The sequence below is a fragment of the Acomys russatus genome, chromosome 4 (genome assembly GCF_903995435.1).
Source record: "Acomys russatus chromosome 4, mAcoRus1.1, whole genome shotgun sequence".
Classification (NCBI taxonomy): domain Eukaryota; kingdom Metazoa; phylum Chordata; class Mammalia; order Rodentia; family Muridae; genus Acomys; species Acomys russatus.
The window spans coordinates 81,264,231-81,282,809 of record NC_067140.1 but is presented as its reverse complement, the minus strand read 5'-3'; the positions used below and the strand labels follow the sequence as shown (position 1 = coordinate 81,282,809).

The window sequence follows — 18,579 nt, the reverse complement described above, 5'->3', positions numbered from 1 at the left end:
TGTGGGCCCATCCTGTCACCACACACTCTCTAAAGCATCCATCCTAGTTTATTCTCTGTTGCTGGAATAAAAACACTGACCAAAAGCAACTTGGAGGAGGAGGAAGAAACGGTCGACATGGCTGACGGGTTACGGCCCATCAGGGAGGGACGCTGAGGCAGGGAGTGAGGCAGAGGCCGTGTACAAATGCTGCTTACTGGTCCGTCTTCCTTCCCACCTTGCGTTTTAGAGAGCCTGGGACACCTGTCCAGGGTGATACCTCTACAGTGGGTTGGGCCCTCTCACAACAATCACCAATCAAGAAACTGCCCTGACAGGCATGTCCACAGGCCACTCTGAGGAAGACGACTCCTCAGGGAAGTTTCCTTTTCCCCAGATAACTCCAGTTTGTGTCAAGTTGATAAAAACCAAACCAGCACAGTCTCTACTGTGCCAACACCTCAATTACAGTCAATGTCTCCGTCCTGGCAAGTGGACCCCAGGAATGTCCTACTTCAGCAGTGTCAACTCCCAAGGACACTGAAGCTTCAAGTGCAATGACACCAAGAAGAAGGTGGCTCTGCTGTGCTTCAGGAAGGCCTGTTTGCAAAGTCTCAACATCAAGCACCTCTCTGCATTTAGCCCCAGCCATCAGAGTCCCACCAGGCCGATCGGGGAGGGCGTCTGCCCTAGCAGGTGGGCACTGAGGTGTGCAGGTGAGAGGTGGCGTCTGCCCTAGCAGGTGAGAGGTGTGGCCGTCTGCGCCTCCAGAGCTGAGTGGAGGACGAGGAGCAGCCTATGAGACCCTTGGGTGTCTCCAGTTGGGCTAAGCACCCTAAGGCTGGCTGGCTCATCATCTCCCTCCTATCTCTTGAGAAATGTGGTCCTCGGGGTTTCCCAATTCCAAACCAAAGGATGTGGGTTCCCTCTTTTGGTCCCCAAAGACCAGGCCTACACTCACTTACTTTAACAAACTCGAAACTTTAGTTGTTATGTACATGTTTTTTAGTTTTTACATTTCTCACTAATTTAACTAAATTTAACTAACATGGATCAAATCATGAGGGAACATTGGACAAATACAAATTGAGAGACTCTCTACAAAGGCAAAGGAACTCTCCTGGACTGGTTGAAAACATCGCTGTTTTGGAAAAAATAATGAGGGTTAGAGAGCTGTTTGCAATTTTAAAAGACTGAAGACAGGACACTGAATACAATAAATGACCTGGGCTTTCTTTTCCATAAACGACACTACCGGGACTATCATAAAGTCTGATTCCAGTCTACAGATGAGATAGTGGGACTGCTAGTCTTTTATCATCATGCTGTAGTTACAAATGATGCAGGGGAATATTCTAGTTTTTAAGTATTTGGCATGTGTGGGGCATTATACCTGCAAAGTACTTTCCCATGATTCTAGATTAATATATAGACAAGTCCATGGGTAGATGGAGACAGCAGGTAAGAGGAAAAAGGGAGATAGATGAAAGACAGACAGACAGACAGACAGATAGACAGACAGTAGAGAAAGTTATCAAGAGAAGGATAAAATAAGGAAAAATTCTGATATCTAAGGAATTTGTACTTCTAAGTTTTCTGTTAAGTGTGAAACTGTATCAAAACAACCTCAAAAAAGTAAAACAAAACCACTTTCCACGTCAAACAAATCTTCCTGACAGCAGAACACTCATCTCTAAACTCTGTTCTCTGACACTGTGGGATCCCAAAGTTCTTCCATGTTCATCCCATGGGAGCTTATCCTTTCCCCAGTCTCTAGCCCCTGTTTCCGGAGACAAGACAAGACTCCACAGCAATCGGCCACTTTGGAGGGCCTCACAGAGGGAGAAGTCTGGTGAGGGCACAGAAGCTGGCCCTGCATCACTTAGAAGGGTGGGCAGGAGACCGGGCACATCGGCTCCAGGGGAGCTCAGCAAGCTAGGAGCAGCAGGGACAGTTCCCCTCATTTTGTTCACTATGTTCCCAGAAAAATCAGCAGCTCACCTCACACACCGCGGCATGATTCTCTTCATCTTGGGCCTCTATTAATTCAGCCAGGAAGTATTCGCCATAAATCTCTTTCAGAGTGCTGTCATAGTGCATAAATATTGGCATGAGGTCATCATGGTCTTCAACTCTGTGGGACAGAAAGGCTTCAGGTTAGTGTTTGTCCCATCTGCGGCTTTTCTTCAAAAGTGCCCCTACTGTGTGTGTTCCACTCCTGTGCTAAGTGCCAAAAATACCACATCATTCTCATGAGATGAATTGATACTGTCATAAGCAAGACTGCAATACACCTTAATAACTTCAAATATTTCAAATGACACTAAGTCCCATGGGATGAAGAGTGACGGTGATGAGAAGGCGAGGGAAGAGGGTCATGTAGGCAGAGGGCGAGCATTGCGGGGGAACAGGAGGTAGAGCAGCATCTGTCAGGAACCAAAGGACAGTTGAGGCCAGCGCTTTCTGGGTGTGTGCTAAGGGTTACCGCCTCTATAAGTCTATTCTACAATCCTTTCCCTTCTGTTTAAAACATCCCATGCCCCGTGTGTGTGTGTGTGTGTGTGTGTGTGTGTGTGTGTGTGTGTGTGTGTGTGCCATAGCACACACATACTGGTCAGAAGACAGCTTGGAGTAGTCAGCCTTTCCACCATGTAGGTGACAGAGTTAGAATTCAGGTCATCAGACTTGGCAGCAAATGTGTTTAACTGTTGAGCCATCTTGCTGGCTCTACTTTCTCTCCTTATGTATTTCGATTCTGAGGCAGCTCTGCACTTACCCTGGAGGGAAAAGTGCTATGCGGGTAACAAAGCCCTGCTCACAATTCTGGGACGTTCACCTTGACTTCCATTTTGGGGACACTTCACAATGACTTTGATGCCTATTTAAGGCAGCAAGGTTTCCCTGCTGTATAGTGATGCTGGCTCTTGGATTTCATTCCTTTCTTCTTTTTGGTATACTTTTGAGAACATTTAGTGTTGTATTTCACCTAAGATCCTCTAATAATGTGTTCCTGATACTAAGAAAAAATATTCCAACTTTTCCCCTAGTATGTCTGACTTGACTACTGATCTTTATTTTCTCTACCCCTTTCATTCATTACTCTATCATCTCCACCACCCCATTTTATCTTCTAGTATGTTCTCTTTGAGGCTAATACCAGCCCTGACTACTTAATGTGTTAAGCAGACATGTGTAGATGTGTAGACTTTAGCCCGTCTTCTCTGCTGCTGGGCTTCTTGTGGCAATCCCAGGAAGCAGACAGTGCCCTTCCCTGCTCAGATGGAGGAAAATGATGCTACCAGCCATGGTGAGAGTGCTTGCTTGAAACCACAGCACTGCCACAGAGCCTGACGATGAGCTCAGGCCTGCCGACAGAAGCCTTGCCTTCACCAGATCTGAAGCTCATAATGCCCTTCAAAATGGCACTCCTTATGATAATCTTCTTGGAAACGAGCAGTAAAATGCAAAAACAGTTGAAAGATATGTCCTTGGCTCAGTGACCAAAGTTCATCATCCAACCAGAAGGGTCACAACTGTTCCCAACCCCATGTAACAAGCTTCCAGTCTGTCACAGCTGGCTTCCCCAAATTAGGAGTCTGGAAGAAATCTCCACCTAGCCCCAGGATGAAACTTTTGCCTCTCACACACGTTCAAATGCTGGAATAATTTAGTCAGTCATACATACATAACACACACACACACACACACACACACACACCAAAGTACCTTCATGAAACTAACATGTTTAAAAGACAAAGACACTGTAAAACCTCAAAGATAAGCTGGGATACGAGTAAATCACTTTCCTAGTAAGCACAATCCACCCCCGCCCACACACACATAGCCCCCCTCCACCCAACCATTTCTCCCCACGCCCCGTGGCCTCGTCTACAAAGCAAAACTTGACTTCAAAACAAACACCAGCCTAGTGTAGTGGTGCACACCTCTCATCTCAGCACTGAAGAGGTGCAGGCAAGCTGAGCTCTGTGAGTTCAAGGTCAGCCTGATCTATATAGTGAGTTCCAGGTCAGTCAGGGCTACACAATAAGACCCTGCTCAGAAAACAAAACAAAACAAAACACTCACTCAGATCTCTGAGCTAAGAAAAGAACTAGCCAAACACCAAAGAGAAAGCCATACGTAATGTGTAGAAGATGGGTCCTGACCAACATAACTTCCAGGTTCCCGTGAACTGCGGCGCCACTGACGGTGTGGCTCAGGCAGTGAAACAGAACAATGAGAAGAGAACCTGTTTTAGGCCCTCTCCTGAAGAGCCACAGTTGCATATTAAAGGCTCAGAGAAGCACTGTGATAAAGAACGCTTAACCTTGCTTATGCATCTCTTCAAACTGGGCTACACCAGCTTTGATTCCCTAAACCTCCCTCTCCCTATGGAAGAGATATGAAAGCAAAAGACTGTTCATTGCTCTGGGGACACCCACTGTTATCCAAGGTGTTGTCAACTGTCAACACTCTGGAAGGCTAGAAGGCGGCCAAAATCATCTTAATTTTTACTATAGCCCTGGCTCTGATGTCTTCACCACTGGCGTCACGTCAGACACTGCCCTCGGCAGTTGCCCACATATTTCCGCGTGTACATGAGCACTTTGAAATGTATCAGTAGTCATCTGTGGCCAGGAGTAATGAAGCTCCAACATAGGCCCAGCAAAGGCTTCTCAGGTGCTCTTTTGAATAGACTAGAGGGGAAAAAAATACAGCATAGGGCGCAAAGCATGAGCTGGACAGCCAGCCCGCCTTGGTCTGGACTCTGACTGGGTACCAAAGATGCAGTGGGACCCCTCTCAGTTGCATCCACTATGCCGCATGAAGATACACGTGAATCACACTGTAATTACTACTACGTGGGTAGGAAGAAGCAGTGGGAACAACTGGAGGACGCCCACGGTCAGCGAGGAGGTCCACGGTCAGCGAGGAGGTCCACGGTCAGCGAGGTCCTGGCTGTCCTGCTTCCTGCTTCCATCTTTCAGCTCTCCTGTCCACTTGGCTATTCCTAATTCCAGCATCTTTCAAAGCTACCTCTACCATCCACCCTCCATTAATACTTCCCTCCAACTTCTCTTCCAAAAGTCCTCAACACTGGGGTTGTCGCTGGATGTCTAGTTGTGGCACTGATTTATTTTGAGCAAGATGTGGCATCTTAGTGACCAAGGAGTATGTTTTGGGGTGGGGCAGCGTTCTAGGATAGCCCTGAACACGGTGCAGCAGTGACAGGCAATAAAGTCTAGGTTGTTACTTTATGCTGACCTTCCCAAAGGCCCTCACTGATATCTCTGAGGGGTGCCTCATAAATCTGAACCTACAGTACTACACTGGCCAGCAGAGCCCTTCTACTTCGCCTCCTGCAGGTCCCTGCTGAAAAGCCTGCAAAGGTACTATACCCTCAAGACTTGGTTTTCTAATTTAAAGGGAGTGGGGCAAGAATAGTGGGAGCATGCAAAGAGAAGGCACAAATGCCATGCAGCAGCCTACGCCCTGTGCACCGCAAGCCCTCAGCTGCAGCCCACCCCCTGTGCACCGCAAGCCCTCAGCTGTAGCCCACCCCCTGTGCACTGCAAGCCCTCAGCTGCAGCCTACCCCCTGTGCACTGCAAGCCCTCAGCTGCAGCCCACCCCCTGTGCATCACAAGCCCTCAGCTGCAGCCTAGCCCCTGTGCACTGCAAGCCCTCAGCTGTAGCCCACCCCTGTGCACTGTAAGCCCTCAGCTGCAGCCCACCCCCTGTGCACTGCAAGCCCTCAGCTGCAGCCCACCCCCTGTGCACTGCAAGCACTCAGCTGCAGCCCACCCCCTGTGCATCCCAAGCCTTCAGCTGCAGCCTAGCCCCTGTACACCGCAAACCCTCAGCTGCAGCCTAGCCCCTGTGCACCACAAGCCCTCAGCTGCAGCCCAACCCTGTGCACTGCAAGCCCTCAGCTGTAGCCCACCCCTGTGCACTGCAAGCCCTCAGCTGCAGCCTAGCCCCTGTGCACTGCAAGCCCTCAGCTGCAGCCCACCTCCTGTGCATGCAAGCCCTCAGCTGTAGCCCACCCCTGTGCACTGCAAGCCCTCAGCTGCAGCCCACCCCTGTGCACTGCAAGGCCTCAGCTGCAGCCTAGCCCCTGTGCACTGCAAGCCCTCAGCTGCAGCCTAGTCCCTGTGCACTGCAAGCCCTCAGCTGCAGCCCACCCCTGTGCACTGCAAGCCCTCAGCTGCAGCCTACCCCCTGTGCACTGCAAGCCCTCAGCTGCAGCCTACCCCCCTGTGCACTGCAAGCCCTCAGCTGCAGCCTAGCCCCTGTGCACTGCAAGCCCTCAGCTGCAGCCCACCCCTGTGCACTGCAAGCCCTTAGCTGCAGCCCACTCCTGTGCACCACAAGCCCTCAGCTGCAGCCTACCCCCCTGTGCACTGCAAGCCCTCAGCTGCAGCCCACGCCTTGTGCACCACAAGCCCTCAGCTGCAGTCTACCCCCTGTGCACTGCAAGCCCTCAGCTGCAGCCTAGCCCCTGTGCACAGCAAGCCCTCAACTGCAGCCCACCCCCTGTGCATCACAAGCCCTCAGCTGTAGCCCACTCCCTGTGCACTGCAAGCCCTCAACTGCAGCCTACCCCCGCCCCAGGCATCACAAGCCCTCAGCTGAAGCCCACGCCCTGTCCATCACAAGCCCTCAGAAATGTTTGTTCCCTGTGTGAGGCCAAAAAGCACCTAGAACACTCTATTCACTTCCCATTTAACCTGCAAAAAAGGGCTTCTGTCTGCAAGAGACTTTTTCCCCTTAAAAAGAATCCTTGAAGATACTGTTCAGAAAAATAATATTCTAAAAAAATAAAAATAGCCTGTTAATTCCATTTTGAGCATTTTACACAAAATTAAGGTTGTACTAATACATATTAATATGTTATTTTGCATGATTGGAAAACATAATAGATATTCTAGTAATTTTTTAGTGGTATGGTGGTTTGAATAAAACTGGCCCCAAAATGCTCATATATTTGAATGCTTAGTCACCATGGACTGGCACTATTTGTGAAGGACTAGAGGGTACGGCTTTATTGGTGTAAGTATGTCACTGGGGGTTGGCTTGGAAGTTTCAAAAAGCTTACACCATGCTACGTGTTGCTGTCTCTGCCTGGGGATCAGGATGCAGCCCTCAGCTCCTCTCCAGCACCAGGCCTGCCACACCTGCTGCCATGCTCCTCACCATGGTGATAATGGACTAAACTTCTCAAACTGTAAGCAAGCCCAGAGTCAGAGCTGTTCCTTCATGAGAGTGACCATGGTCAGGGTCTCTTCACAGCAGGAGAAGAATAACTCAGACAAGTGGAGTAAGACAGCAAACGTATAAGAAAGTTCAAACTCAGTCTTCTGTATACGATGAATACAAAATGTCACTCTAGGCCAGGAGTCGGAACCCAGAGCCTAAATCAGAACTTGAAAGCAGTGAGCAGAGCTCAGCCTTTGTCAGAGATGCATCTTATAGTAGACGGCAATTAACATAGAAACTCACAAGTGGCCAATGTACAGAGAATAACTGGGTCAGAACACCCAGACCCAGATGGGGTGTCTATATTGCATCTCGCCCCTCGAGGCTCAGGGATCTATGTGGAAGAGGGGGTAGAAAAACTGCAACAGCCAGAGGTGGCAGGTAACTTCAAGGGAGCAGTGTTTTCCATACACAGCACGGCAGATGTACACATCAACCCAGGAAGTCTGTGGGAGTATGCATAAGACCTGCACAGATTCTGCCAGACAAGAATCCTCGCAAGGAGGAGGGGGAGGGGCACAAAGTCCCATGCCCAGCAGAGGAGCTATCTATAACCAAACTGCCACTGGGAGCAGGAATGTCAGTTTTCTTCAACGAGTGACACTTGGGTAGGGCCTCATACCCAGGAGTAGCCAGCCAACACAAACTAGACCAAGTGGGCTTAAAACAATAAAAAGAGAGAACACAAATTGGGTGAGTAGGGAGGAGGAAAGGGAGGATCTGGGAGGAGTTGCAGGACACAGATGAACATGATCAAAATAGATTATAGAAAATTCTCAAAGGATACAGGAAAACATGTTTGTTTTGTAAGTTCGAGACTGGGTATGGTGGCACATGACTTTAACCCCAGCACAGGGTAGGGTGTGGGGAGAGCAGGCAGAGCTCTATGAATTCAAAGCCAGGCTGGTCTACATAGTGAGTTTCAGGCCAGCAAAGGCTACGTAGTGAGACCATGTCTAAAAAAAAAAAAAAAAAAAAAAAAAAAAAAAAAAAAAGAAAGAAAGAAAAAGAAGTTTGAGATGGTAATGCTAATTACAATAATGTACATAGATTTGCTCATTATATACTGTATATTTATATGTGTATTTACCAAAATTGTGGCTGCCAGTTTTCATGAATGTATATATGTATGTATTTGTAAATGTTTCATGCAATAAAGAAACATTCATAATCTTCAACAAAAAAAGTACTACTTGGTATTAAAATTGGGAATAAAGGTCTGAAGAGACAGAGAGCCCTGAACCTAGCCATGAACCTCCTACTGTCCATTAATATTATCCAAAACCAGACACTAACACCAACTCTCCTGGAAAAAGAATAAAACGTAAACACCCAAACCTTGGAGTTCTGAGCAGTGTCCCTTAAGCCCGTCTCCAAAATGGACAACGGGGAACTTGCTCAGCATACTAGATGCATTCTTCGGGGTAATGGATAATTTAAGCCCTTGCATCACTCTAAGTGCTAAGGATAATGGATGATATCAGCTTCAGAGTCTCAAATGGCACATGACAAAAGCCAGCCTCACAGAAAGAACACCTCAGCCAAGGAGAACCATCCATGCAGTAAAACATCTAAGAGCCAGCTCTCTGAAGCGGCGGGCACTGCCTGTCAGATCAGACGAGAAGACAGCAGCATTTCAGTGCCAGAGTGGCATGTCTATGGGGCACATCCTGCCATTTTCAGGGTGTACAGCGTCTCCATGGTGATGGCTACTCTGGTGTTATAGACTCTACCAGCACACAGGACAACAGAACAACTGTCTGAAAAGTAGCATTCCTTTATACGTCCATTCAGAATCTGGCCTGGGCGGGGCAGCCCTGGGCTTGTCAGTGCTGTCAACTATAAAATATTTTCACTTTTTAGGAGAACAAGAGACCCAACGCATAAAGACTTGTTCTCTTGGGCACTCAAATGTCCAGGCTCTGAAAACCACGCCAGACAAAACTGGAGTTGAATTCAAGCCTTAAAACCAATAGGCTGGCAATGATCCCTCACTTGGCAAATGGTGTATCTTCTAAACATAGGGTGTGGTGAACTAACAATGGCCTGTGTGGTGGCTCTGACTGGCTTTCTGGAAGATGGAGAGATGAAAAGATAAACTTACTCAACCTTCACTGTGTCACTTAGCCAGGAGGTGCACGGCAGTGACCCAGATCCCAACAACTCTTCCTAGCAACCTGGTCCAGCCTCTTGGTGACACTTTCTCAGACTGCTGTCTGCTCTGTATAAGCACCATCCTAGAGAAAAGGCTCAGGCCAGCTTCCTGTGAGTCAGAGAGATGTGTGTGTCACAGGCTGCTAGCAAGGCCACTGTGCAAATCCTCAGGTGGGAAGAGTCACCGCAGCAGAGCAAGGACAGTGCAGAGGCCTAGTGCTGCACATCCAGAAACCTCTGCTGGCCTCCAAGAACTCCTTCCCTCACAAGGGTCTACATTCTCCACTTAGACTTAAAAATATACTACTGAAAAAGAAATTCTCACTTTAAATATCACAAATACATTTTGTTGTAGTATATTTGAAAAAATTTTTTTCAGAGAATCCAATTTAGTTCTAAAGAATACAGCTTGCTTTGTCAAATCATGCCTTTATCAAGAACACTGTCTCAACACAGGGTTGTTGCCACACAATTTTTCTTTTCATCCACTTGTCAAAAATGAAGTACATTTAGTTCTCTTTCCAAGATCTCTTGTGCCCCCTAGTGGTCCTCCTTAAAACAATTAAATTCATTTTTTCTAACCAGTCCCTTTCTAGAACTTTAAAATGGATAGTTAAGCTTCTGATCCTTGGAAAATGTATTTTCAAATTTATGGGGAATTTTCAAGCCCAAACCTTCTTGTGATTAGAAAGACTTCAAAGCTTTCACTAGGCCATGTATGTCCCCAGCGCCCATACTGCTGGCATGAGATCCGTGTGTTGTTCAGGACTGTCCACCAAACAAGTCTGGCGGGGTTGGGGGATGAGGGGGAGGATGGAGGGGAGTTGGGAGGAGGGGTGACAGATCTCCCAGGGTACAGGAAAGTCCCTGGATAAATGTTTTAATTGTTCTACATCTCCTGTTAAAATGCATCTGGATCTCCATAACTTATAGCTCAAGACATTAGATTCCTACGAACTGCTTAGAAGTCAAACTGGAAAAAAGCATGAGGCTATCTGATGTCTCATAAAATTAATGTCTGGCACCAGAGAGATGGCTCAGTGGTTAATAGCACTGGCTGCTCTTTCAGAGAACTTGGGTTCATTTCCCAGCAGCCACAGTGATGCTCACAACTGTCTGTAACTCCAGCTCCAGTGGATCCAACGCCTTCTTCTGGTACCAGGTGTGCATGTGGTGCACAGATATACGTGCAGACAAAACACCCATGCACATAAATAAAAATAAATTTAGAACTACATACACTAAAAAGTTACTGCCTCGAGAACTGAAAGGTAGGTTTTTGTTGTGGTTTGGGCTTTTGGTTGGTTGGTCGATTGGTTGGCTTGGTTTTTTGAGACAGGGTTTCTCTGTGTAAGAGCCCTGGCTGTCATGGAACTTGATTTGTGAACCAGGAGAAAAACAGATGGGGTTCTTTGTTTGTTTGCTTTTAGGACCTTGCTTTAAGTATTTTCTTTTTACTTTTTAGAGGTTAAAGTTTAAATGTTTGGTTAATGCATAATTGTGTACATTTGTGAGGCAAGATTGCAGCTGTACCATGCAATTTGAGCAGTCAGCATTCCCATCTCCTTCAACAGTTGTGCAGATCCTGATTTCCTCTCTTTTAACAAAGAAGATTTTCATCTCTTCGAAAACCAGTGATTGAGCCAACAGGATTAAGTGTGGTCATCTGCACGCAGGCAGGATGCCATGCAGGAAAACTTGAGTTACTTAACAAGACTACCAGGCAGGGCACGACCCTTCTCTTGGCTTAGTCGTCCCTACACCCACGAGGATGTGGGAAAGAGTCCCCCACCCCCACCAAGACCACTCCAGTCATTTCTAAGCCTCGAACACCTCACACCCACACAGAAGATTAATTAAGCACACTGTAGTTCTTAAAGGTGTGTCCAGTGGCAGCTATGCTTTGTTTCGGACCTAATGAAAGACGGGGAAGAGTAACTTCGTTAATGAGTGTCTGAGTAGAAGGGCAGATTACGGCATCATTTTCCACGTGGCTAAATGAAAGAACCAGGAGAGAGGATTATGGTGCTAATTCATTTGGTTCTGAATATGTTGCTAGTTAAATAGCTGAGGGATAATTACATCCCCAGACCCTCCCCTGGTTGACTGTCTTAAGAACTGTGTTCATCGCCATTAATTATCAGTCCAAGTAGCTACTGATGAAACAGATGTCTAATGTGAGGGAAGTAAGAGTAATGTGGCAGCCCAAGAGGCGTGCAGCCACGCCTAGTGCAGGACGCCATGTGATGTCTTTGTGTTTTGAGCACTTTTAAAGAGGTAGAGTCCACACAAGTTTCAAGATTCAGGCAATTTTAGAACCACAAGTACTAAAACTCTAATCTGTTCATTTTGGATAAAGGACTTTCCAAATGTTAGTTGTGTATTTCCTCAGGCAAGAGTGCTCTGTGTCACAGAGCCAGAATTCACTACTGTGCCCCCCTTAACATAAATGCCCCTTCTTCATTGCTTTACATTGAGACATCTCCCTTGGGATTTGTTCCTTTTGGACTTTCTGTGGTTGGGGAAAACAAGTTAGCCATCAAAGGCGGTCTGATCAAGACCTTGAAGGGTCGCGTTTTCCAGAGGTTCGTTCCTAGCTCTGTGGGCCCTGCCCACTGGAAAGCCATAGCCTAGGAAGTCCTAAGAGAGAACAAGGAAGGCAAGAGAAGGAAAAAGGTGAGAGAGACATTTAGACTGACTGGGAACCATTGATTGATTGCTGTAAACGAGGTTAGTGCTGTCTACCTGACAGAATCTAGCATCGAGAAGAGGCAAGTCTCACAGGGCACACCTGTGAGGGATTAGCCCAGTTGGGCTAGTCTCTGCACACAGCTATAGAGGACTATTTTGATTATATGTATTGAGGTGGGAAGACCTGCCCACCGTGAGTGGTATCATTTCCTGACTGGGATCCCAGTCTGTTAAAATCGGAGAGCGCCAAGCATCGACAGGCATGCGTGGCTCTCTTCTGAAGATGAAATGTCATGAGGCCTAAGCCCTGCTGCCTGGCTTCTCCATCATGAGGGGTTGCGAGCCAGAACTAACTCTTACTCTCTTAAGTTGCTTTATCACAGCAACAGGAAAGTAACTAAGACAGCACGTAAATGCTTCCTAGGCACTAGACACTAGGCTGAGTGCATCTTCTGCCTTTCCTCCGGTTACCCACATCCTGGGCAGCATCTAGGGACCAGGTACTAAAAAGTAAAAGAAGCAGATCGTTGTTTGATGGGCTGCTTCTGTGCACGTCACATTCAGTGCTGCATTTATAAACAACTGTTCTGATACAATAATGCCTTGCAGAATGGACGTCTTACTATACTTCTGGAAATGAAAGTTCATAAGATCCAAATGAGAATACTGTTTTTAAAACACCACTTTGTGTGTGTGTGTGGGGGGGGTAGGGTGGATGGGACAGTAAGGTGGCTCAGTGGGTAAGAATAGTGCTTGCTGCCAAGACTGAAACCTGAGTTCAATCCCTGGGATCCAAATGATGAAAGGAGAAAACTGATCCCACAAGCTGTGCTCTGCTCTCCACATTGTGTGCATACATGGGCACGCGCACACACACACACACACACACACACAGATACAGACACACACACAGAGATACAGACATACACACACACACGCACACAGATACAGACACACACACACACAGATACAGACACACACACACACACAGAGATACAGACACACACACACAGATACAGACACACACACACACAGAGATACAGACACACACACACACAGATACAGACACATACACACACACAGATACAGACACACACAGAGTTACAGACACACACACACACAGATACAGACACACACACAACATACACAGAGATACAGACACACACACACACACAGAGATACAGACACACACACAGAGAGATACAGACACACACACACACAGAGATACACACACACACACAGATACAGACACACACACAACATACACAGAGATACAGACACACACACACACACAGATACAGACACACACACAACATACACAGAGATACAGACACACACACACACACAGATACAGACACACACACACACACAGAGATACAGACACACACACACACAGAGATACAGACACACACACACACACACACAGAGATACAGACACACACACACACAGATACAGACACACACACACACACAGAGATACAGACACACACACACACAGATACAGACACACACACACACACAGAGATACAGACACACACACACACACACACACACAGAGATACAGACACACACACACACAGATACAGACACACACACACACAGAGATACAGACACACACACACACAGATACAGACACACACACACACACAGAGATACAGACACACACACACACAGATACAGACACACACACACACACAGAGATACAGACACACACACACAGATACAGACACACACACACACACACAGAGATACAGACACACACACACACACACACAGAGATACAGACACACACACACACACACACACACACACACACACACAGAGATACAGACACACACACACACACAGATACAGACACACACACACACACAGAGATACAGACACACACACACACACACACAGATACAGACACACACACACAGATACAGACACACACACACACACACACACACAGAGATACAGACACACACACACACCACACCCCTTCACTGGTAGGTTCATTTGCTCCCCCACATTCAATCTCCATTCCCGGTGTAGAACTGTCTATACATTTAATCATCCATCAGGGTAATCTCTAGGATGAAAATGCCTTGAAAAGTTAAGTGTTTTACTCGTTTAAGATGGATCTTGTAAAAATGGCATTTATATATATTGAGCATAAATTAAAACAAAATATTATTTTGCTCTAGCAGACTAAAAATTTTTAATAACTGAAAATATCCAGGGCTTGTATATACATACATACAACATACATACATATATGACAAAATAAAAAGAATCTTATGTAGTAATTATAAAAATTGCTGGGGCTAAGGAAACAGAGTTCTATTGGTTTCAATATAAACTGACATATTTTGGTCAAACAATTTGTTAACTTTGTTTGTTCCTAGACAGAGTTTCTCTGTGTAGCCCTGGCTATCTTGGACTCATTTGTAGACCAGGCTGGCCTCAAACTCAAAGCAATCCACTTGCCTTTGCCTCCCTAAGTGCTAGGATTAAAGACATGTACCACCATGCCTGGCTTTTGGTAACTATTTTTAATTTTAAATATTTAGTATTTCTTTTCCAAAACAATTCTTCTTTTAGGTACCTATCTTATTGGAAATAAAATACCATGATTACCATTTTCCCTCAGTATCTGTTTTACAGAAAAACTTGAAAACAAGTAAAATTTTGTCTTAGTGTGTCCTGTCATTGTAAGAAATACCTGAGAAAGCCAACTTAAGAAAACCTTATTCTGGCTCCCAGGGAGGAAGGCTTCAGTGTGTCTTGGTGGGAGGGCTGTGATGAGCTGACCTGACACGCCCCTCAGGAGGCCTGCTCCCTCCTGGCCTCCCACTCTTCCCTTTCCCCCCACTTGAGCCTCCAGGTGGTGCTGCCCACACTCGGGCATCTTCACCTTAGCAATTCTCGCCAGAAACTCCCTCACAAATACAGTCTCCTAGGGCAACACTCTCAAGGTGACAATCAAGACCAGCCACTACCATTTCTGTAAGTAACTAACAAGTAAATGAACTATAGCTACACAATGGCATGCCATCTTGGAACAGGAGGTCATCAGAAAGAACAAAATACATTTTTAATGGTTTTATTATCATAAGCTGTGTATGACAATGGAATGGGGTATGACGTTTTCATACATGATGACGCATTTTGATCTATACACCCTGTATTACCTTCTCCTGTCCCTCCCACTCCCATGACTGTCTCCCTCTTCCCCACAGAGCCCACTGTCTACCTTCACTTTTTTCTTTTAATTGGTGACCCAGTGACTTTGCTGGGCCTGCATCCAGGGGCATGAGTGAGAAGTTAGTTATAGGAACAAGGGGAATTACTTGAAGGAAATGCCATCCCCTCCCTCAGTAACCATCAACTGCCTATAGCTCCTCGGAAAAAGTAGGGCTAGCTGCTATAGTCAGTCCGTCATTACCAGAGCATGTGACCACAATAGTGCCCACAGAGGCCAGAGGGAGACACTGAGTCCTGTGCAACTAAAGTCACAGTTGTGAGCTGACATGTGGGAGCTGTAAGCAACAAGTGGTCTTAACTACTGACCCATTTCTCCAGTCCCCCCACCCCACCTCCCCCCACCCCAGCCCACCCCACCCTACCCCACCCCATCCCACCCCACTACACCCTCTCCGTGTAGCCCAGGATGGGCTTTGACTGAGGATTCTTCTGCTTTTGCTTCCCAAGTGCTGGGGTACAGGCCTGTAACAACACGCCAGGCTCAGAGGTAATGTTTTCTCCCCCCAAATCTGAGTGGTTCACTTGTTCTTTGCAGATCTAAGCCTGAATCCAGGACCTTACACACAGCAAGCAAGCACTCTGCCTGCCAGTGTGTTTTGTTGTTGTTTGTGTAGGAAGCATTTGGTTGAACCCTCGGCTGCAGAACATCTCTGGAGGGAGGGGTGTCAACAGTTCCTGCGTGTGTACCTAGCTATAAAGAATTTTCATTCCTAACAGTTTTGTGATTTGAGACTAGAGATAATAGTAAATAGATAGTAAAATACATAGATAGTAAAGAGTGAAAATAACAGGGACAAACTCAGAGATTTTAGAGTAAAATTAAGATAAGGGTTTATTAGATTTCCTAAAATTTTCTCTTATGAAAATTTCCCATTAAAAACTGCCAATTTGTGAATATGTTATCAATAAAATTTCTTTAAGGGGTGCAACTTCCTGAGCAGCCAAGGATGTCCCTGCTGGGGAGCTGCCCTTCCTCCCACACATGGAAGAGCAGCCATACCTGCCTTTCTGGCTGGTGGTGGCCATTCCAGGGTCTCCTGCCTCCACACCACCGCCCGCTCTGCCCCTGTGGTTGAATTCTGATTCACCCCCCTAGACCAAACTCAAGAGGTCATCTTCTTTGCAAAGTCTTCATTTCTTTTAAGTTAGTTTTTTCATGGAGGTATGACAACAGGTAAGAAGTGCATGATCTTCAGAATGAAGGGAGATGCGTGTGGACCAAGGCGCATGTACCCGTCAGTGCACGCAGCACTGCCACACCCCCTGCACAGTCCCCTCTTATCCCTCTCAGTCTCACTTTCCACCAACCTGATTTCTGCAGTTAGCTCTACCTGTTGTATACATCACACAACTTGAGGTGATCGGAATATACCCCCCCCCCCCGCGCCTTCTTTTATTCAGCTCGAATCTTCTGAAATTGATTCATGCTGTGGCCACAGAAGCAGCTCACTCTGCGATGGGGCTTGCGTCCACTGCATAGATGTACCACAGTGTGTGTGAGTAAACACTCAGCAGGCTAATCTTCAGTGAAGAGAGCATATGAATGAGGCTGTGTTTGTTTCTCTGTTTTCTTCCCTCTTATAAACTAAATGTCCTTACAAGTTTATGTAGACAGGACTCTCCCTTCCACTAAACTCTGTCCCTCTGTGATATATGCAGTGCTGCAATTAACCGCAGTAAACTGCACCCGGTAGGCAAGGCCCCAGCCCCTGCAATAAATAATATACAGTGCTTCTTGGACTGTTAAATGTAATCAGAGGTAAACTAAGTGCCAGACTTGCATTAGGTCATACACAGTCACAACAGTTCTGTGTTGTGGACAACACACTACACAGTTAACAGAGAGGCACTGGCCCCCACAGCATCAATTCTTTCTTTCAAAGTAGCTCATCTGTTGAGTGGTGGGACCAAGATCAGAATCTTGACCTAGAATGCCATCATCACACGCTCTTAAAGCTGTGCTGTAATACTGCACACTCTTGCTCATGTAAAATGGCCAAATCTGATGCTTTTCTAAAATATTCCTCAAATGAGGTATTGTCCTTTCCTTTGAAAGAGCATACAACCTGTTTTTCCAGGAAGCCAGGAATCGGAGGTTATTAAGAGCCCAGTGATCTGCTATGTGTTGGGCCAGGCCATACCAAGCTCCCACAACCAGGACCAGAGGTGCCTAAAGCCCAAGTGACCTCTGTGCTATCTGTATGACTGAGACCATCCCAGATCCTCCCTTAAACTATTAAGCTAAAGCAGGTAGCCTCTCTCCAGAACTCTTCTTGGAAGAAATGACATATACCCTGAGTTCAGCTTTGATATAATCACACTTCCTTGTGCACTGAGGATTATATTGTACCAGGAAACTTTTTCCCCCAAATTATACTATGTTTAAATATACTGGCAATGAACCACCTGGTTTCAGACTCCCTGAAGTTTGATCCAAATTGACAAAGTCCATCTGAAACAAGTTTTCATTCTCATCTCTTGGAGGGCCATTTCCCCGCCTGTCTACACCTGCAGCCCCCACCCCTCAGTGGCTGTGCACAATGCGTTACACACACAGCTGTGTGGTACTGACTGTCAAACCAACATGGGGCCTCTCCATCACAGCTATCTCAGAGTGGAGGACCTCCTGATACACAGCTGACTTCCTTCAGGGCAAGCATCCCAAGAGAACCAGGCAGAAGCTTCCAAGATTTAGTGTGCCCTCCTACCAAGCTGTGCTGGTGAGCGTACTCCCAACTTCCCAGAGTCATGCAGAGGGCATCCACATGCCACCAGATGACAAGAGGCCTGGGGATGTCATACCATAGGGGAGGGAGCAGGGCGAAAGATGACACAGGGCTATCTTGGAAAGCATACTTTGCCACAGCTATACCCTTAGGCTGCTACCCTAGGGGAATGCCACTGGGGACCCTGATGGTTAAGACGGCAACTCAAACACTCCTCTTGGAGACCACAGCATCATTATTCATTAAGTACCAGGACTCAGGTGAGTTTTAGTAGGAAAACTAAACAGACAGATTCATTTTCCAGTTTGTTTTATTTGAAAGTCTTCTTACTCACTGCTAGATTAAGGACTGCTTTTTTAAAGCCCCATCAGTAAATGCATAACTCTGCAGCCACACAGAACCAAATGAAACCGCAAGACAGTCTTGCTAATTATGCTATCCAGGGAGACTCTAAGAATCTCCATAGCAAAGTTATGAGTATCATAAAAATTTAATCTAACTGATTGAGGAGCCCTTAAAAA

General features: G+C 46.5%; 1 protein-coding gene across 1 annotated transcript in view; it reads right to left on the bottom strand.

Annotated features, from left to right (window-relative positions):
* Cfap61 (cilia and flagella associated protein 61) overlaps positions 1-18,579 on the bottom strand; it is a 272,515-nt gene that overhangs the window by 234,073 nt on the left and 19,863 nt on the right. Inside the window, exon 6 of the mRNA XM_051144932.1 lies at positions 1,981-2,113. Within this exon, the coding sequence (XP_051000889.1) occupies positions 1,981-2,113 (133 nt within the window). The remainder of the gene's footprint in view (positions 1-1,980; positions 2,114-18,579) is intronic.